The sequence below is a fragment of the Notamacropus eugenii genome, chromosome 2, assembly GCF_028372415.1.
Source record: "Notamacropus eugenii isolate mMacEug1 chromosome 2, mMacEug1.pri_v2, whole genome shotgun sequence".
NCBI lineage: Eukaryota > Metazoa > Chordata > Mammalia > Diprotodontia > Macropodidae > Notamacropus > Notamacropus eugenii.
The window spans coordinates 499,655,513-499,675,867 of NC_092873.1; the positions used below are offsets into that span (position 1 = coordinate 499,655,513).

General features: G+C 40.6%; 1 protein-coding gene across 1 annotated transcript; it reads right to left on the bottom strand.

The window, feature by feature from the left end:
• Window positions 1–6,734: 6,734 nt before the first annotated feature.
• LOC140529946 (guanylate-binding protein 1-like) lies at window positions 6,735–19,915 on the bottom strand. Its single transcript, XM_072648996.1, has 11 exons — window positions 19,685–19,915; window positions 15,657–15,865; window positions 13,720–13,847; window positions 13,420–13,529; window positions 12,879–13,075; window positions 12,122–12,364; window positions 11,485–11,765; window positions 10,703–10,915; window positions 10,404–10,506; window positions 9,969–10,162; window positions 6,735–7,237 (listed from the first exon to the last, which is right to left on the bottom strand). The coding sequence occupies exons 2-11, from the start codon at window positions 15,844–15,846 to the stop codon at window positions 7,115–7,117; spliced, it is 1,782 nt and encodes a 593-aa protein (XP_072505097.1). The 5' UTR covers window positions 15,847–15,865; window positions 19,685–19,915; the 3' UTR covers window positions 6,735–7,114.
• Window positions 19,916–20,355: the final 440 nt, after the last annotated feature.

Consider the following 20,355-nt stretch of genomic DNA (forward strand, 5'->3'; position numbering starts at 1 on the left):
TTCAGAACCTCAAATTATACTCTGAAGTAAAAATATTCATATATGAGCAATAGAAATTGTTTTGAGTTTATAGCCAGAAGACTCGAGCTCAATTGCCAAGCCTGACACTGTCTATGTGACCTTGGATAAATCACTTAACCATCCCCAGCCTCAGTTTCTTGCTCTGTAAAATAAGGAGACTGAGCTAGATGGTCTTTTGGGTCCCTTCCAGCTCTAAATCCTATTTCTTTTGGGGGGGTATTAGTCAAGGGTCCCAGAATCCTCTCTTTACTGTTGTCCAGAAAGTGTCCAATATATTGTATTTTCTAGTCTCTCTTAATAAATTAAGAAGTGAGTGTATCTATATGCTATATGACCAGCCTGAATATGACTCTGAAATGTCTAACTCAAAGATTCCCAAACTTTCTCAATTTGAAGACTCCTTAGCATCTCAGTGTTTTTTCATAGCACCCCAGGGACAGAAGAAATACCTAAGTGTCCTGTTTATTATATACTGTATCAAGTATTTATGTCCTAAAAACTTAGTAACCATTTGAAGAATTAACATGAATACATAAAGAGGAATATTTTTAATTTCATTCTTAAATAGCTGCAATTGCTAATGGGATGTATGTGCTTGTTGGACACAGCTCAACTTCTCAAACTTGGAATCCAATTAGATACTATACTCATCCTACCCACATTTCCTTTTCCAAGGTGATTTTTGTTCAGTACTTCTTTTTAGGTCAACAACTGCCAAAATTCCAGCTTTACCAAGACATGATGATGTAAATTAGAAGTTACTATCCCATCCAAAAGCAGAATTGAACAGACTCTCATCTCAAACATTCTAAAATGTCAATGAAAGGGATGTCATGTGATCTAACACTAAATCTGTGAGCTCTCTCTAAGCAATAGCTAGCCTGGTGTTGGACAGTTACTGATTAACCCTGTGTTTTCCCTGAAAACTCAAACATCACATGATGCCCCTGTGAATTCTCTGTGACTCCATGGAGATTGTGGGGAGGTTCAATATATATATCGTATCCAATTCAGACTTCTAGAGCCAATAAGAAAAAAAAAATTGATCCATTTTCCACATGATACCCCTTCAGCTATTTGGAGACACCCAATGTGTCCGCTTTGGGCTTCTCATCTCCAAGCTAAACCACCACATTTCTTTCACTACCTCTTTCAGACTAATGGTTGTGCCTTTGAAGGTGTCTTTTATTTTTCTCCTTTTCAAAATAAAACTTCCAGGGGGTAGAGCCAAGATGGTGGAGTGAGAGGAATTACTCACCCAAGCTCTTAGACAAACTCCTTCAGATACCTCTAAAAACAGAATGTCACCAAATTTTGGAGGGACAGAATCCAATGGGAGACAGACTCTGGCAAATTCACAGACCAGGACAGATTGGACAGTCAACGGGTAGATTCTGTTCCACAGGGGTGGAGGAGCACACAGCACACAGTTCAGCAAGTCCCCACTGCAGCAGGGCAGAGCAGGAAGCTCTGGGGTGGTCTGAGGCAGCAGTACAGAATTTTGGGCATAATAGCCCAGGACAAGAGTCCAGTGGAACCTAACAAGTGAGAGCCCCAGAGGCCCAATATCTAGAATGCCTGCTCCTGAGACTATCAGCCCACAGACTAAATGTCGGCAAGTCACCCACTTGAACTTCTGAAAGCCAAAAAAAGAGTGATTGGTAAATGCTCTCTCCCCCTCCTCTTGTTGACATTGAAAGAACCATAAAACATTTCCACAGAAAAATCCTGGATCAGTGGGATCAGCAGAAGTCTTGTAGCACTTGAGGCTAGGAAAATCACTAAGGAGGATTCCTCTTGCTCTGGCAGAGGGGGAATGGCACAGGATGGGAGTTATTCCAGACAGCCCCACCTCAGCAAACTGGGAGGAGATCCAGAGCCCCAGGGTGGTGGAGCCCCACAACGACCAACACCAGGCCCCCAGGCATGCCTTAGTACCCCAGGGGAATTGGGAAGACACTAGGGCAGCTGGGATCACCAATGCCTGAGCTTGCCTTTGCTGTAGCTCAGCTGAGGAGACCTTTCGTGGCCAGATTATGCCTCCCCCACATTTAACAATCTAGCTTCAGGGCAAATCCAGGGAAACACAAAAAGACTTCAGTTGGCCTCTGCTTTCACACACCAGGCAGCTCAGCACCAGATTCTATAGCTTCTAGCTGAAGGAACCAGACTCCATAACACACGAAACCTCATCATCCTGAGTAAGAAGCAACGCAGGAAAGAAAAGACCATAGAATCTTTCCATGAGGACAAGGACCAAAACATGAATACCAAAGAGGTCAGCATTGAGACTGTAATCCTATCTGAAACTTCAGAGGGGACTATGAACTGGTTGCAAGCGCAAAGAGCATTCTTGGAAGAGCTGAAGAAGGATTTTAAAAGCCAAATTAGAGAAATAGAAGAAAAACTGGCCAATGATTTGAGAAGTATGAAAAAAGAATTCACTGAAGAGAACAGTTCCTTAAGAAGAAAAATTGAACAAATGGAAAAAAGGAAGTACAAAAACTAACTGGAGAAAATAATTCCTTAAAAAGAATCATTGGACAGATGGAAAAGGAGATGCAAAAGTTAACTGAAGAAAACAACTTCATAAAAATTAGAATTGGGCAAGTAGAAGTTAATGATTGTATGAGACATCAAGAATCAGTCAAACAAAATCTAAAGAATGAAAACATAGAAGAAAATGTAAAATACCTAATTGGAGAAGCAAATGACCTGGAAAATAGATCCAGGAGAGAAAAATCTAAGAATTAATTGCCTACCAGAAAGCCATGATGAAAAAAAGAGCCGGGACAATATCTTCTAAGAAATCATCAAGGAAAATTGCCGAGAAATCCTAGGTCCAGAGGGCAAAATAGTCATAAAAAGAATTCACTGTTCACCTCCTGAAAGGGATCTCAAACTAAAAACACCAAGGAATATCACTGCCAAATTCCCGAACTATCAAGTGAAAGAGAAAATACCACTGGCAACCAGAAAGAAATCACTCAAATATCGAGGAGTAGCAGTCAGGATCACACAGGACCTTGCAGCTTCTACATTAAAAGACTGGAGGAATTGGAATATGACATTCCACAAGGCAAATAAGCTTTGACTACAACCAAGGATCAATTATCCAGTAAAGGTGAGCATAATATTTCAGGAAAGGAAATGGACATTCAAAGAAATAAGGGATTTCCAGGTCTTCCTGATAAAAAAGGCCAGAAGTCAAGAAAAAATTCAATCTTCAAATACAAGTCTCAAGAGAGGCAAAAAAGGTAAACAGGGTAAAGATAAACTTGTAAAAGTAAAAGTTAAACTAGTTAGTCAATATGGGCAAACTGTTCACATCTCTATAAGGGAAGACGATACTTGAAAACTGTATATTTACTATGAAATATAAAAGAGATTTACACAGATAGAAAGAGCAGGTATAAAGTGAAGGATGTGATGATAAAAATGTGATTTAAGGGAGCTAAAGGATTGTAAAAGGAGATGTGAAAAGGAGGAGGCAGAAAATGGTAAATTACATCACAGGAAGAGGCAAAAAATTACATTAGAGTAGAGGGACAGAGGCGAGAGATATGAGCATTGTTTGAGAGGTACTCTCATCTGATTTGGTTCAAGAAAGGAACAACAAACTTAATTAAGTATATAAATCTAACTAACTGTTTAGGCAGTAGAAGGGAAGGGGGAAAGAAAAAGGGAGGGGAGGATAAAAGGGAGAGAAGAAGTAGCTAGGATAAAGGGGAGTAAAAGGGAAAGAGACTGAAAGAAGGAAGGGAAGATTGAGGGAAGTGGTGGTCAAAAATTAAAACTATTGTGGAAGGGAAGGGAAAAGGGAGAACTAAAAGCACAAAAGATGGGAAAGAGGATGGAGGGAAAGACACAGATAGCAATTATAACTGTGAATGTGAATGGAATGAACTCTCCCATAAAATGGAGACAGATAGCAGAATGGATCAAAAGCCATAATCCAACAATATGTTGCTTAATAGAAACACATTAGAAATGGGGGCATACACACAAGCTAAAGGTAAAAGGTTGGAGCAGAATATACTGTGTGTCATCTGATGGATGTGGTTGCATCCCCTGCCTTTACACACATATCATTTCATCTCTACTTTTGCTGATGAGAAAACTGTATCTCACAGAGGTAAAAGGATTTAGCCTAGATCCCACAACTAGAAGGAATAGGTCTAGGGTCAGAAGCCAGGTCTCCCTATCATGGCTACATTCTTTTTCCTTTAAGCTTGTCTTGCTCTGTCTTCTGAGACATGGCACTTGTGGAATGTGCCTGGCCCCTCAGCAGTTCCCACTGACTTAAGGGGGATGAGTTGCAGTGTCTCCAGAACACAAAGCCAGGAGTCAGTGTCAGACTTTTTATGAAGTAGCTAAGACCAGAGGAAGCTGTTTGGTTGAATCAATGCCAAGCAAATGTGTATTATTCAGTCTGCTTCCTTGTGCCTTTTCACCAGGTTTTAATTCTGAGACAAACTTCCAAGGTCCAGGGAAAAGATGCAAGGAAAAGAAGAGAAACCTTGGAAATAACCCTTACCTTTTTCAGGAGACTTCAAGCCAAACTGTTCGTTAATGCGCTCACAAGTTTCTTCCTTCTCTCAGCTCTTCCCTTACTTTCTCTTCCTTCTCGTCTCCTCTCTTCCTTCTAGTCTCCTCTCTTCCTTCTATGTCTTTTCAAAATTCTTTTATAGAAACTCTTGCTGTTTCCACCTGCCTGAGTCTAGAATGGGAGACTAAAGCAGATGTGTGGGTATAGTGTTTGAGAAATGAGGAAGGTGTCTAAATATTCCCCAGATGTGAGGGCTTCAACAGAAGTACTTTCTATTGCCAACCTCAAAAGCCACCTAAACATCTGTGTGATTAAGGAAATTTATGGTTCAGATTCGCACCTACAATAAGGCACATTTGAGAAGAAGAAGCTGGTTATTTTATTGATTTACAGAAAAGGCAAATGCATGAACAGTTTAGAGCTATAGAAGAAATAATTAATATAGCCTAATACTAATATAATTATAGCAGTATTAATGTAGATATAAGAGGAAATAGAAAAACATCACCAGTTCAGGGAAGCACCAACACCTGAATTTTCTCAGCTGGGGAATCCCGGGATAGAGCTTTCAGGGTCTGAATTGGGAGCAAGTAGTCCCAGGCAGAGCATCCTCTCCATGGGTGAGATTCCGAGGACTTACGCTAGGCGGGGGGACTTTATAGGGATCTAGACAAAGAAGGCTTTTTGCCAATGGCCCCGTGTACCATTCCAAGCTGGTGGGGCACATGGCCATGGGAGTACGGATGTTTGTTCATCAAGGATATATCATACGGGGGCCACAAGATATAAGTTAATTAATCATATACTGGGAGGACTAGCCAGATCCTCCAAGTATTATCTATGTGCTCTGGAAGTGGCTAGTTCCCAAAACATTAATGCTGGCCAACTCCCGCATGTTATGTTCCTTGAGAGGTCACCAAAAGGACAGAGTGAACTTACTTTATTCAAGGGATATGAAATATTCCTTCAACATCCTTTATACCTACCAGGATAAATAAAGAGCCCAGGGTCTCACATTGCAAAGTCAGTGGAGTGACCCTGACTGCTGGCATTAAAGAAAGGTTAACACATCAGCACTTTTATCTGCTACCATTTACCCTCATCTCTCTGAGGTCACATCTGGTCCCAGGCACTTACTAACTGTGAGACTCTGGTCAACTCACTTCACCCTGTTTGCCTCATTTTCTTCATCTGTAAAAGGAGATGGAGAAGGAGATGACAAACCACTACAATATTTTTCCCAAAAAAAACCAAATGGGGCTTTTGAAGAATCCAGTATGACTGAAATGACTGAACAACAGCAAAATATTCTTGAATGTGCATGTATTACCTACTTATTTTTGTGTATGTACGCATGTGAATTTGTGTAAATGTATATATGTAATTTATATATTTCCATTCCCATTTATATTTATGTGTTCTTATACAATAACACAGACTCTCTGAAACATGAGGTACACCAAAAGCCATATTGTGAAACCCGCTCATTTCACACAAGAGAAAAGTGAGGTCTAGGGTAGTAATATGACTTGCCTCAGGCATCAAAGGTAGAGTTTGTTTGCTTTTTAAAAATTTAACGTATGTGCATATATGCATATTTATGCATTTAAAAGCATTAGTCTGAGGAGTCCCTAGGTTTTTACCAGATTGTCAAAGGGATCCATGATGTACAAAAGATTAAGAATCACTCAGGTAGAGACAGAAATAGCCTTCTCTTAATTGCTGAGAGTACTAACAAAGAGCTCAGGATGAGTAAAGGAGCTTCTATTTGTGCACATTGTTATAGTTCCCTTCATAGAAGGATGAATAAGTGAATCCAGACCATACTGGACATAGGAAGAACTACTCTCCCAGATCTTCCTATGTCCATTTTATAGTAGAAGGAAGTTTGGTGAGTGAATGGAAAACTGCCTCCTGGACTCTCTCCTCATTCCCACCAACAAGAAAAGTGAGATCCACAGGAATGGAGGAGGTGGGAATGACCTTGCCAGGATGAGAGCAGAGAGAGATAGTGTCTGGGTCTCTGCTCTTCTTCCCACCCCCCAATCAACATCACAATAAGAATCAGAGTGGATAGGTAACCAACTTCTTCAAAGCCATCATTCTCTCACCTTGAAATGACCGTTCTCACACTCATTTGGGGACCAAACTTTTCACAATTGACCATTGTTCATAAGAAACTGTTTTATTTCTGAATATATTTCTACATGGGATATGCATAGAAATACCCAGATTCCTACTTTATTCTAGAAAAAAATGGAGAAAAGCTGACAGAGACAGTTTGAATTGGAATCAAATACAAAAGAATAGTCACATCCTTTTGCCCTATTTTAAAGTCATCATTAGGGCTTTAGGGAAGATCACTAGGTTTTTAAATGTGGTACTGGTTACAACTGGACAGAAGAATAAGTAAATCATAACTTCAGCTTTGTAAGCCTTGCATTTCAATAGCTCTCACACAACAAGGGTTCCATAAATCACAGGGATCTTGAACTCTCCATCAATATATGTTGTAGGTGAACAAGAAAGAGAAGGCCCCAGTCTTCAGCATATGATACAGCCAGATGAATTTTCCCATTCACTCACTCTCTTCTCCAGAGCCCACATTTCCTTTTTAAGTTTTTCGGATTCATTTTTAAATTCATATCTTAGTAACTGTTCCTGTAACTGAAGAGAAAGAAATAGAATTTAAGAGCATGCAATCAAAAAGGATCACACAGAATTCTCAGAGTGCTGTTTACCTGATCCAAGTAAGTATATCTCCAGAGCCTCTAAATGACCTGTGGAATGTTTGTCCAAGGCAATGGACTAGAGTGAAAAGGACTGCAGAAGGGGCCAGAGTGGCAGCTTCTGCCACGAGCTGCCTGGCACAGATGTTTAGAGTAGGATGTGGGGAGGTAGCAGAAGGCAGTCAGCTGAGAGGCCAAGTCAGAAGTTCACAGGCTGAACATCCACAGCAGCATCTGTAAAAGCTAATGGGGCCTGTGGCCTCTGGCAGGAGCAGCTGGTATGGAACAGATTACAGGCTAGACGTCAGCCCCTTGTGCCTGCCTCCTCCTTCTGGAAGAGGGACTGGCTGTTCTAAATCCAGGGGCAAATGACTCTGAAGGTGGTTAAAAAAATTTCATAGAAGTACAAGGGATAAAGTAAAGATTATCTGACACATGAAGAATAAGTGAAATAAAAACTCCAATGCGATTAAGTTCTACAGTATTACATATTAACTGGCCTTTACATGATACTTGGAGGCTTTAAAAGCACTTTACTCACCCCACCCCAGTGAAGTAGGTCATTAAATGACTTGACCATTTTATATATTAGGAAACTAAGACATATAGAGATTATTGGCCTCATTCAGAGCCATGTAGTCACCGTACAGGGTCTGGTGCAGCTCTCAGACCAAGAGAGGAAAGAATAAAACAAAGGAATTATCACCAGAGATGAGAGAAGAGATACCAAGTGAAAAGAACGCACATAATTAGTTCACTGAAGGAACAGAAGAGCCCCAACGAGGTAAAAAAAGAATGAGGGAAGACATAAAGGAACAACCAGGGAGAATACAGAGTCACAGAAAACTAAAAACATGCAGAACAGCAGGAAAAAACCTAATGAAGAGAGTTGAACAAAATGAAAAAGATAATGAACAAGGCAATAGAAAACAATCCTAGATGTTCCCCAACCAAAACCAATATTGACCAAAATAGGATAAAGATAATGGAAGAAATATCAAGAGGATCAAGGATTTAACTGGGATTCTAGAGGGTATTGACAAAAATGAAAATTCAACTCCATAATGAAGATGTATGTGAGCAGAGAAGATTTCCCACAGTAAATCAGTACTGACAACATGCCACAAGTGGAATGAATTCATGAAGAAATCAGAAATTCCAATCTCCAAGATCGACCATTATCAAATTTCAGAATGATAAAGACAAATATTAAATAATCAAGAAAAAATTTGAAATTACTTAAGAAACAATAATGTTACACATTTCCCCGGAGTTCTTAGCTATCTCAGGAAACAACCGCAACAATTACAGTTTGCCTTTTACATACACAGATACACATAATCAAGTTCAGGAAATATTTAATATCCTGTTGTAATTATTTCTCCTTTGAGAGTAAAATGTGTATATATGTCTATGGATGTAAACATAGATACTATATATAAAATATAGTATGAGTAAAGTATATATGCTGACACGCACACACACATTGATGTACATATATACATATTCACACACACACATTTATATATGTATACACATACACAGACACTTTACTTTTGACAGGAAACAATTGCAGCAGAAAATTATATATACATTTATTTAAATAAACTTTATACATATGATATACTTATGAACAATATAGTGTTACAATATACTGTAATATAGTGAACAATATATATTCTGTATAGTTTATAAAGTATGTGTGTGTATGTATTATGTGTGTATGTACTTTGATCTTGAAGGGAAATAACTGTACTTGAAAATTAAACATTCCTTGAATTTGGTCATTTTATCTGCGTATAGAAAATGGCATTCAAAACCCAAAGTGACTTCAAAGAATTTCTCTATAAAAAGCCCCAAATTAAGTAGATCTGGGGAGAGTCTGGTACAGGGAAACCAAAGATGGTCTAGGGAGAGTTCCTGGTCAATAAAACAATCATTTCTCAACAAAAATAATAGAACGCCTTAACCATGTCATTAGATATGCTGTGAAATAAGGCATTTGATCTTTTGTAAGAGAAATAGAAACAATTTAAGATGAGATAAAAAGTGTGTTACAATTTTTAAAAAATGTTAAGCAAATAAAAATAAGCATGTTGATAAAAATAATATTTAAAAATGATGAAGTAATAAAAAGGGGAGGTAAGGAAAGGAATTGGCAATTCTGAAAGAAAAATGTGTATTTCTAACAAAAATGGAGTGATAACCATGTAGTGGGAAAGACCTAAGAGTAGCATATGAAATCTAAATTTAATTTATTTCATTAATTGATCAACTTGGAAGAGTTGAGGATCAGCCAGATGGCAAGAGAGAAGCACATGATGGGTGTGAGTAGATACATTACCAATTATGATTTCCTCAAGACAACCAGGATAAAGGATGTTATTACTCAGAGAAGCTTGTTTTGAAAAGATCATGTGGCAAGAGAGACACTGCACATACTGCATTAGGGTCTTTGTCAAGAAAAATCAAGGAAGGTACCCATCATGTTGGCTGACTCCTCTATGAAGGATCTATATGAGACCATTGTCAAGAGTAGACGCATAAGAGGGAATGGTTTAGATTATCTCTGAAGTCCCTTCATGCTCCAAAGTCCTTTGAATCATTTTTATACAGTATATTAAATATTAGAAACCACTTTTTGGGCATGAATTCCTGGATTTACATACCTGGAGTTTCAGAGCTAGGTTATTCTTCTGTTCCTCTATTAACTGTTTCTTTTCTGTTTCCATCTTTTCAGTCAATTGGTTTATATGCTCCTTGTAGCTTCTTTCATTCTGCTCCATCATCTCCTGGGTCTTCTTTTGCATTTTCTGCAGCTGCTTTTCAGCAGCCTCTTTAGCCTGAGTTTTCACACGCTCCACTAAGGATAATGAAAAAGTGGAGAAAATTACAGAGAGGTGAAGGATCACTGGTTCCCAGAGCAGCGTTCTGCCCTGGTTTGTTATCTCAATTTAAAAGACTTTACTTCTTGACGTTGATCCAAGACATTCTCCAACATACAAGTGCACATACATGCCTATAGACACGGGAGATGTTGTTAACAAAAAAAAACTCTTTCTGCATATTACCATATTCTTGGACCATGTTCATGGATTTCTCACCTTCAATATCCCTTTCCTTTGCTGTGAGTGACTGGTCTGCCTGCAGTATTGCATCAGCTAGATCTTCCTTGGACTTCAAGTATTCTTGCAGAGTCTCCTCAGCCTGGCAAAGGGAAGACAATGAATTAGCAAAAGGAAATAAAGCTATTGGGGTAAAAGGTTGGCTCTTCACAGGACACTGGCCTTCACAGTGGGGCATTCCATTTAGCATTACTTTCATTCCTGTCAGGGCTTGGTAATGACTCCCAAAGTCCCCTCCCCACCTCCTCCCTGAATCTATTGTTAATGGGAGGGTTCACCTGTATCCCCTTCCTGGGCTGCTGGTAGTATTTCTGTTTCAACTCCTTGGTCTTCTGCCGAAAGAGATGATAGCCCCCTGATTTAGAGAAGTCCCCATTCTGCACTGCTTCCTCCAGAGGACTGAAAATATCCTGAAGCAAAGCTCTGCACTGTTTTGTTGACTCATCCTGGTTCTGGTTGCAAAAGGCATCACGCTTGGCTTGTAGCTGGCTCTTTAAGCAATATAAAGGAAATGAGGTGTAAAAGGTACAACTGGGAGAATTTGTCAGAAGCTTACCAGAATTTCTAGAGATGAATTCTTCAAAAACCCCTTGCCCCCTCCCACCTATGTATCTAAGCAGCATCATGCCTTGATTCCAGAATTAATTTTATAAGTTTTCTGGGAGTATCAGTCCTAAGAGATCTTAAAGATTATATGAAGGGGACAAATCAATATAGACAGTATGTAATTTCCTATAGTCCCTTTCCCTTATTGTCTTTGCCTTAGACCACAATCCTCAGTTCTTCAAACTCTTTTATGTATAGTTTTCAATGTCTCAAAATTAATAATATGTGAATTACCATATCATAGTCAACCATCGTCTTTTAGAAAACATTTGCCGTGTGACTTTTTACTTAAATGAGGTTGCAAATGGATTTTCAGAATTCCATGACTGACTGAAGACTATGACCTAAGACTCTAGTAAGCTGTTGTTCTCAGGAAGAGCCTCCTTTTTCTTTCCAGACCTGCCCTCCTTAATGTAGACCCTTCCTTTCCCTTGAATAGGAGTAGCCAAAGTACCGCCAATTCCTTTTGGAATTTCTGGTCCACATCTTTGAAAGAATACTTCATGAAGACTGCAATGGCTTCACTCTCACAGGTGGCATGTATATCCAACAATTCCCTAAGGGTTTCTGTGGGGAACTGGACTCTTTTTTTCATTATCTCTTCATAGTGTTTCAGGGCCTGCTGAACTGCAGCTGAGTTCTCTATTTGAGCCAGTGCCAGGACTGCATTTTCCATACAGGGCATTTCTCCACTGGTGATGGCCTTGACGTAGGTCAGAATCAGGTTCTCTAGACCTATAGAGAAAACAAAAATGGAAGAGATCAGAACCATCAGGAGAATAGTCAGAATCTATCATGCCAAGTAATGGGTATGGACACTTGACTTTTCAATACATCTTAATTAATTAAGGAATTTATTTAGCCTTTTAGAGATTTTCTGACACAGGAGGAGCAAGGAGGATCCATGAGGGTAATAGTTAATGAGAGACTATATACAGGAAACCAGAAAAGTCTTTTGTTATCAAGTCCAGCAGTTTTATCTTTATGAGGGGCTCTCCTGGGAACGTGCTCCCTTCTACATTCCTCTCCCGTTCTCTGAAAAACAGCCAAAGAAAGGTAGTGGAAGTGAATAGGAGGAAGAAAAGACTCACGGGGCCCATTGACTGTGATGCCTCCCTGGAGAGTTTTCACTTTGGAATGCTGGAAGATATAAGAGCAGAAGCTTTCAACTTGTTTCACAAATTCAGATTCCAATTCACTGTCATCAAGATTCTCGAGCTGAGAAAGCTTCTTTGGATATGTTGGCATATCAAAGATAAAGCATTTCTTCTTGGGGAAGAACTGAAGGATACACTGACGAGGTAGGTTGAACATTCTAACTTCCTCTGGTTTGCCTGAGGGAAGAGAAGGAGGAGTCTTGTAACAGACAATAGAGCCTGGACTTGAGAGAAGCTCTGTAAAGTGATGCCCCTTTCAGGAACCTATCTTTCTATTGATATAAGCTTATTAGTGCTAGGTCTTTGCATGTTGACTCCCCCATTAGAATATGGGCTTCCTGAAGTTGGGGACTGTTCTCCCACACACCATTCTTTGTACATTCAGTGCTTAGCACTGTAGTTGCACAATATAGATGGCTAATAAAAGCTTGTCGATGGTAATGATGATGGTGATGATGATGATGATGATGAAAAAAGACGAAGGACTTTTTCCCAAGAAAGTAGAGGGGTTCAATTTTTCACTGAAGGCAATAGTTTAGATTCAGCCAAAAATGAATAACTTTGTCTTCAAATAGGCAGGGAACCATAACTAGAGAAGCCCTTATTCAGAATATAAAATAAATCCAGAAGGTTTCTTCCATCCCCTGCCCTTATTCCCCACATCACTGCCCAACTCTCAAGCCCTGGAAACCTTTCTTTGGGTGAAGAGCGATCTCCAGGTACTCATCAGAGGTGATGGGTTTCCCATTAATTTTCAGCTCCAAGGTCAAATCACGCACAGTCCACACAAAGTCTGGAAAGAATGTCACAAAGTCTGAAGAGTCTTCGTTTTCATCAGTGTTGGGGGCAGATTTGCTCTTGATGCGCTCTGACAACTCAGTCACATAGCTGGGAAATTAATTTAAGGAAATATGGCAGAAAAAAGCATCAGCCCTTGTTCCACAATTCCTTCACTTCTCTGAAATCTTTTATTTCCCCTTGATCCTGAGCCGGTTGATTACCTTTTCATCATAAAACATGACTAATTTCTCTAAAACTTGTGATATGTGTATGTGTATGCATATATGTGTTTGCCTATATACACACAACACACACACACACACACACACTCTTATACCTGTCATTGGAACATGAAGAACAGAACATGGGCTTCAGAGAGATACTGGGGAAAGTAGTGGCCCCCCTCCTCCCTTCCCCATCTGTCCTCTTCTACCAAATCCCAGAAAGGATACTGCAGCTGGTCCATGGCTTGCTGGTTGATGGTGCCCATGCTGTTATAGACAAAGGTGCTGGTCAGTAGCACAGCCAGGGTAAAGATCCATGTGTCATTCTTGTTGTCGCCCTAGGAATCAGAACTCATTTCATGACCTTATTGCATGATACTTTTCCACTCCCATGACTGCTCCTAGATCAGCATACCTGTATACTAGGTGAAAATTCAACTCCCTTGGGTTTTTGCAGGTCCAAAAGTTATAATAGTCATGGTATCCTCTCTTTCATAATCACTCGTGAGTAGTGTCCTCCATTCTTACCTTCTCCACATCACCCAGGCCCTCTGTGTCCAGGAGAACAAGGGTGTGATTAGGTTTCTTGGGGTGAGGAACACACCACATCCAGATGCCCTTGGTGTGAGACTGCACTGTGGAGCCAAGGGAGAAGCCTGCACAAGAGTTGGAGAGATGAGCATGGAGCAGTCTGGGGACTCATATTTGGTGAGTGTCTTGGAAAGTATTACAGCTGTTTAATGTTAATCCTTCACTGCAAGAAAATTGGCTGTTTTCCCATAGTGAAGAGGAGAGGAAATGACATAAAACAGACTCTGTATTTTAGATCTAATCTTTAATTTACCACCAGAGAGATACAGGATAGACTAGTTGCCTGATCATTGCAAGTAGGAACATTTTCTTATATTTCAGAGAGCAGAGGAGATACCTAGGAAGTTTTCCCTTATTGACTTCCTCTTCATTCATTCATTATTCACTCATTAATTCATCCATTTATCCATCCATCTATTCATTCATTTCATTTTTTTATTTACTTTGTGCAAGGCACTGTCCTAGAAGCTATGAGTGATATTGTGATAAACAGGGCATGGTCTCTTCTTTCAGTAACATCTGTCTTCTTAGGAGATATAAGATATGCAGAAAAAACTATGTTTAAAAACCAAATATGTCTTAGGCAAGCAAAAAATATGAACAGGAATTCAGGGGAGGGACATTTCATTTCTTGGCTTAAGGGCCTGGGATGTCTTCAGAGAGGAAGAGGCACACCTAAACTGCTCTTTGAAGATTAAGTAGGATTTTAACCTGTGGAACTATGGCCAGGAGGAATGGGAAATAGTGTCACTGAAGACATAGAAACAGGTAATGAATGATTCAGTCAGTTTGGGAATTAGTTCTTTCTCTAGTTTGCCTGAATTCTAGTATATGTGAAAGGGAATAGTGTAAAATAGGTCTTAAGCCGTAGAAGGGAGCCCATGAGTTACTGAATCTTTGACTTAGAGCCAGAAGGGGCTTTTGATATCCTCTAATTTCCCTCTTTCATTTTGCAGATGAAGTCACAGAGACAAAGTGATGTGTCCAATTTACTTAGCAAGTATGAGAATTGGGTCATAAGACCAGATTCTCTGACTGCCTTTAGTTTTCCCTCAGTGCCACACAGCCTATATCATAAAGTTTATTAGAATGCTCACATAAAATCGCCATCACAGTTATCCTATTCTCAAAGGGCATCTTGAGTTTTCTTCTAAGGAGAAACTAAGTAAGTGTGGCATAAATTAAAAGGTTTAAGGCCAGCATTCGGGAAGACCTGGGTTCACATGTCAATTCTAATACGTGCTTGCTCTGTGATTATGGGCAAGGATTTTATGACTCAGTTTCTTCATCTGTAAAATGTTGATAAGAACAGTAATATCTACCTCTTAGACTTGTTTTCAGTTTCTAATGGAATAAGGTATGTAAAATGCTTTGTAAATTTTAAAGTGGTATATATATAGATATATAAATGCATACTCATACACGGAAGTTGCGTATTTGTACATTAGATGTGTAATAGGTACATATATTCTATCATAGGCTCTACATTACATGAATATTATATAACGTACATGTTATATCACACATGCACATCAAAGCATAATTGTATAATTTTACATTATATACACAGTGTACACAGCACATACAATTTATACATGTTCATGTTATTACATATGTACTTATTATGCATGTAAAATGCATACACAACATACATACATATTAATATGTCAGGTATTGTTAAGACAAAGTGGAAGAAAGCTCCCTTCGGTCTTCCAGATTTCCCTAAGGGGTCTAAGGCAGAGGTCAGAAGGAGACCTTGACTTTCCAGAGCTATCCCTTCTTGTTGAAGAGAAGTCACCAAAATGAATAACGTATATATTAAATGTGCTGAAGGGTTAACCCATGCATACCAATACTTTACTGACCTCACATACCTGATTTTTTCCCTGCCAGCTTGTTCATCAGGTACGACTTGCCAGTGCGATACTGGCCCACAATAGCCACCACCACCAAAGGCTCAGTTATTGAAGAAAGGATCTCCAGTGATTTCTGGTTCACTATCAGTTCTCCTTTGTCATTCTCAATTAGACACACTGGGGCTGGCATCAGGACATCAGAGGCCATGTTGAAAGTGATTTGTTACCTGCAAATGGAAAAGTCTGATCAAATAGGCTCTGTGATGGCCAGTTGTTATATCTAAACACAGAGTCAGGATGAAGGACCCACAAGACTGCTCTCCTGCTCATTTGTGACTCCCCATGTCTATGATAGGAGTCTTTTGTTTCGTTTAAGATCCAGAGACTTTTCTTTTATAATTACTATTAATTTATTTAAGTCTTCTACAATCATTTCCATATATCTTCAATTTCTTCCCCTTCACTCCCTCTTTTTCCCCCTCTCTTCCCCATCCCTCCCCAGGATGGCTTGCAATCTCATGTAAGTTCTACACACACATTTTTATTAAATACAGACTTTGAAGAGGTAGCTGAGATACATTCTTCCAAAACGCTTGCAAAGAGAAGCACCCTTAACTTCTAACCCTGATCGTCCACCTTGCTTCTAGCCTGGCAGCTGCAGCCACTGTCCTGGGGAATAGTAAGTTTGAGACAGGGGAATCTGTCCCTACCACCACCAGCAGCTGACCAACAACCACTTATTGGCATCACCTTTTGGCAGCAGGTAAGTCTCAGAGGCCTGAAAACAACAGTATCCCCTTCATCCTGACTGGCAGTCCTGAATCGAACCCACTTCAGGCAGCTGTGGTCCAGGGGGACATTAACTCAGGCCTCTATTTGTTCAGTAGTCACAGCAGCAAGTGAGGACCCCCAAAACAATCCTTTGCAAGCATGGTTTTAATCAATAGAAGCGACAATAGAGGAGAAACATTACTATCTGGTTTCCTGCTGAACCCCTAGTATCATTGGGCTTTTCCATGATTCAAGCTGAACCCTTCTGTGTATTTTCTCCGCAGTATAATGAATTTCTTGAGAATAGAAGCTATCTTGATTTCGTAATGGCATTGTCAGTACTTAGATCAGTAGTTAGCATGTAGTGCTTAATAAATTCATTCCTTCATTAGTGGAAGAAAGGAGAGGGGGGAAGATTCTAAAGGTAAACATGTTGACCCTCTCCAGGGCTCAGTTTGAATATGCAACAAACTAAGTAAGTTCTAAATACATTTCAGATCCACATTGTGGTATAGTGCAGACAGCCCTGACTGGAGCCCTGACCTGGGTTCAAATGTTGCCTCTCTTGTTTACTACCTGTGTGACACTAGACAAATAAGTAGGCCTCTCTGGGGCTCAGTTTCCTCAATCATAAAAAGGGGGGGTTGAATTAGATGTCCTCTATGTCCCTTCCAGCTCTGTCTGGATCCCATGAGAACCACCAGTATGATGAAAATGTTTCGATCTTGTGATTTGGCTGCTCTGATTAATCACAGAAATAACTGACAACTACATTCTCAGACTAATGTAATGTAGAGGTGATAACCCTGAGCAGACTCAGGCTAGCAGTAGGTAAGATAGACAGCCATTAGGAGACAAGCAGCCAGGGGACAGCAACCAGGGACAGGACATGTTTCCATTTTTAAAGAAATGCAAACACTTTTAACACTACGACATTGGGGTCTTTATTTCATGCAGATGTTTCTTGTGGGGTAATTTAATTCACAAGTATTACAGCCTATGATCTAAGTCTTTGATGAACACTCCATCACCTGATTCAGTCTCTCCTGCCTGGAACGCTCCCCTCCTCCTCTCTACCTTTTGGCTGCTCTGTTTTCCTTCAATTCTCAGCAAAACTGAGGAAGGCAGAGGGTCAGCGACTTGCCCAGGATCCCACAGTTAGTGAATATCTGGAGCTACACTTGAATTCAGGTCACCCTGACTCTATGTCCAGGGCCCCTTGCCCTGTGCCGCCCCCTAGGGCCCTTATGTAGATTCTCTCCCTGCCTGCTCCTGTTAGTTAATTCCTGACTGAGAGGGAGTACTCTGACTCTGACGTCTGATTTGCCCTCCAGTTCCCTCTAGTGGCAAAGAAAATACAGCACTATGGTGGGAAAGAAATCCCTCAGTCATGTGATGGGTTCAACCTCTGCAACTTACTTCCCACTGTGACTTTGGGCAAAACTCTTGGACTGCTCAGTTCTCCTTTTCCCTGTTTCTTAAAATGAAGATGATGACTAATTATCTGTCAGAGTGAGTTTTGGAGTTCCAATTAAATAGTATTTTTGAGCACAGTAGTTAGGGTTTCTACAGGTTTTAAGGCATGCAAAGAGCTTTAATGTATTATCATTGCATCCTCACAGTGATGCTACCATAAAACCCATTTTACAGATGAGTAAATGGAGGACGAGAATTATCCTGTAGCTAGTAAGGGGTTCTGCAGGAGGGCTCAAATTAATGTCTTCTGACTCCAAGTCCAGTATTCTCTGGATTGTGACACTGCTGCCTCCACAACATAAGCCACACAGATTTTAAAGTACAGTTAGCAGTACTTTGTCAATGTTCTTGGTTCAATTGCCTCATCCTCTTCCCTTTCTGTTCTGAAAAGCAGCTAGGTAGTGCAATAGTGAGAGAGTGCTGGGCCTGGAAGTCAGGAAGACCTGAGGTCAAATGGAGCCTCAGACATTTATCCTGGGAAAGTTCTTTCACCTCTGTTTGCCTTAGTTTCCCCATGTGTAAAAATGGAGACAGTAATATCCCAGGGCTGTTGTGAGGAATAACTAAGTTATTTCAAAGTGTTTTACAAACTCTAAAGTGCTATAGGAATGCCAACACTTTTACAAGCATGCTAGTTCTTATTCCCCAAAATAAAGCATGAGATGTCCCAGTGTTAAATTCTCTAACTGGAATAATCTAAAGCAGTTTCATCCTGGACAGCCTTGGGAGAGTTGCATTTTGGCCACATTTTCCTGCCACAACTTCTCTAGCCTCTCCTCACCAGATAAGGCCTCTCTACTGTTCAAACATCTTTTTGTGTCTACATCTCTTAGGGCAGAGCTGGCACACAGTAGGTGCTTAGTAAATACTGATGACTTTTTGACGGAAGGAATAGAAGTTCTTAACGTTTTTTGTGTCCTGGACCCGTTGGACACTGGGGAAGTCCATGGATACTTTCACATAATGTTTTCTATTGTGCAAAATAGAATGGGATTTGAAAGGAAACTAATTCTATTGAAATAAAAATGAAATTTTTCCCATCCAACATCACAGACCCCCTTAAAACTCTCGGTGAACCCCATGGATGCCTGTAGACCCCAAGTTAAGAACCTCTCTCGTTAGAACCCTAAAGTTCAAGGCTATAGGAACGATGTGAATAGGTGAGAGTGAGCCAGAAAATAAGATGGAAGGGAGGAAAGACCCCTTTGATCACCCAGGTTGTAAAAAAGCAGGGGAGAGGAACGGAGATCAGAAACAGTCCGTCAGACAGAGAGAGAGGAGCTAGTGAGCGCTCAGCCCGCAGCGGGCACTCCTTCAGGATTTAAACTTGGGTCATCCCCAATGTTCTCCATTAGAGTGTTCACCCTTTTCGTGGTACTGGTCATTTTCCCGGAATCCCTGACACCTCTTAATCAGCCAACGTTTGTCATTCAGAGCACCTGGATGAGAGCTAGGGATACGGAGAGCAGGGAAAACAGCCTGCCCTGGATCACTTTGCAGTTTAGCAGAGGTTTGGGGACAAGATAACACAGAAGCTGAGACTTTGGAGAGCAGGCAGTGGCCCCTAGGAGGGCAGCCAAGGCGTCCTGTAAGAGGTGATGCTCGAGCCTCGCTGGCAGGAGGCTGGGGAGTCCTCTGCCCGCCGGACGTGAGAGAGGACACTCCAGCTACAGAGCCAAGCAGCGCAAAGGGACTGAATGGAGCGACAATGGGGCTCCCTGCTCCGCGGCTCTCAAATGAAATAAAGGGGCACTGGAAGAAAGCCCCCATGGAAGAGGAAAGACAGGACAAATCCTTACCTGTCCCGCTGAGTCTGAGGGAGGAACTCCTATTTTCTCTGCTCTCGTTTTCCTCCTCTGCTTCGTGACTGTCGGTTTTTATTCTGATGCCCCAGCTTCTGAGCCCTGGGCGTTTCTGGGCTTTCACAATAGTTAAAGATTTAAAAAAAGTGACAGTCCAAAAGGGAAGCAAACAAGAAGTGAAAGAGAAAGAAAAGAGCTTTCCCTCTGAGTCACTCAGTGACCTGAGAAGCTGTAAATGGACTCGGGGGTGGGGAAGTGTGGTGGGAGGTGGGAGTCGGGAGGGGGATGCTGAGGGCAGGCTCTTTAATGTCAGTGTTTCTCTGTAAAATTTCTATGCAAAAGTCTCTTACAAAGTTTTGGGAAAGGCAGGCAACACAGGCTAGTCTAAAACAAATTTACACATAGCCTTGACATGTGCTTTTCTGGATTTATGTTGTTTAGGACTTAATTTCCAACCAAAGACAACACAAACGATGAATGTTGCCCACTTTTCCCATCTGAATTGGATCTCTGACTGTCTTACTCATTTCTGGAACCAAAAAACATCACTGCACCATCAAAGGACCCCAGTGTTTACTCTTAAAATTTTGAGTTTTAAGGGACATTTTTGACTGGGTTGTTTCCTGGCACTTTGAATCCGGGTAAGTCAAGAGCTGTGATTTCTGGCC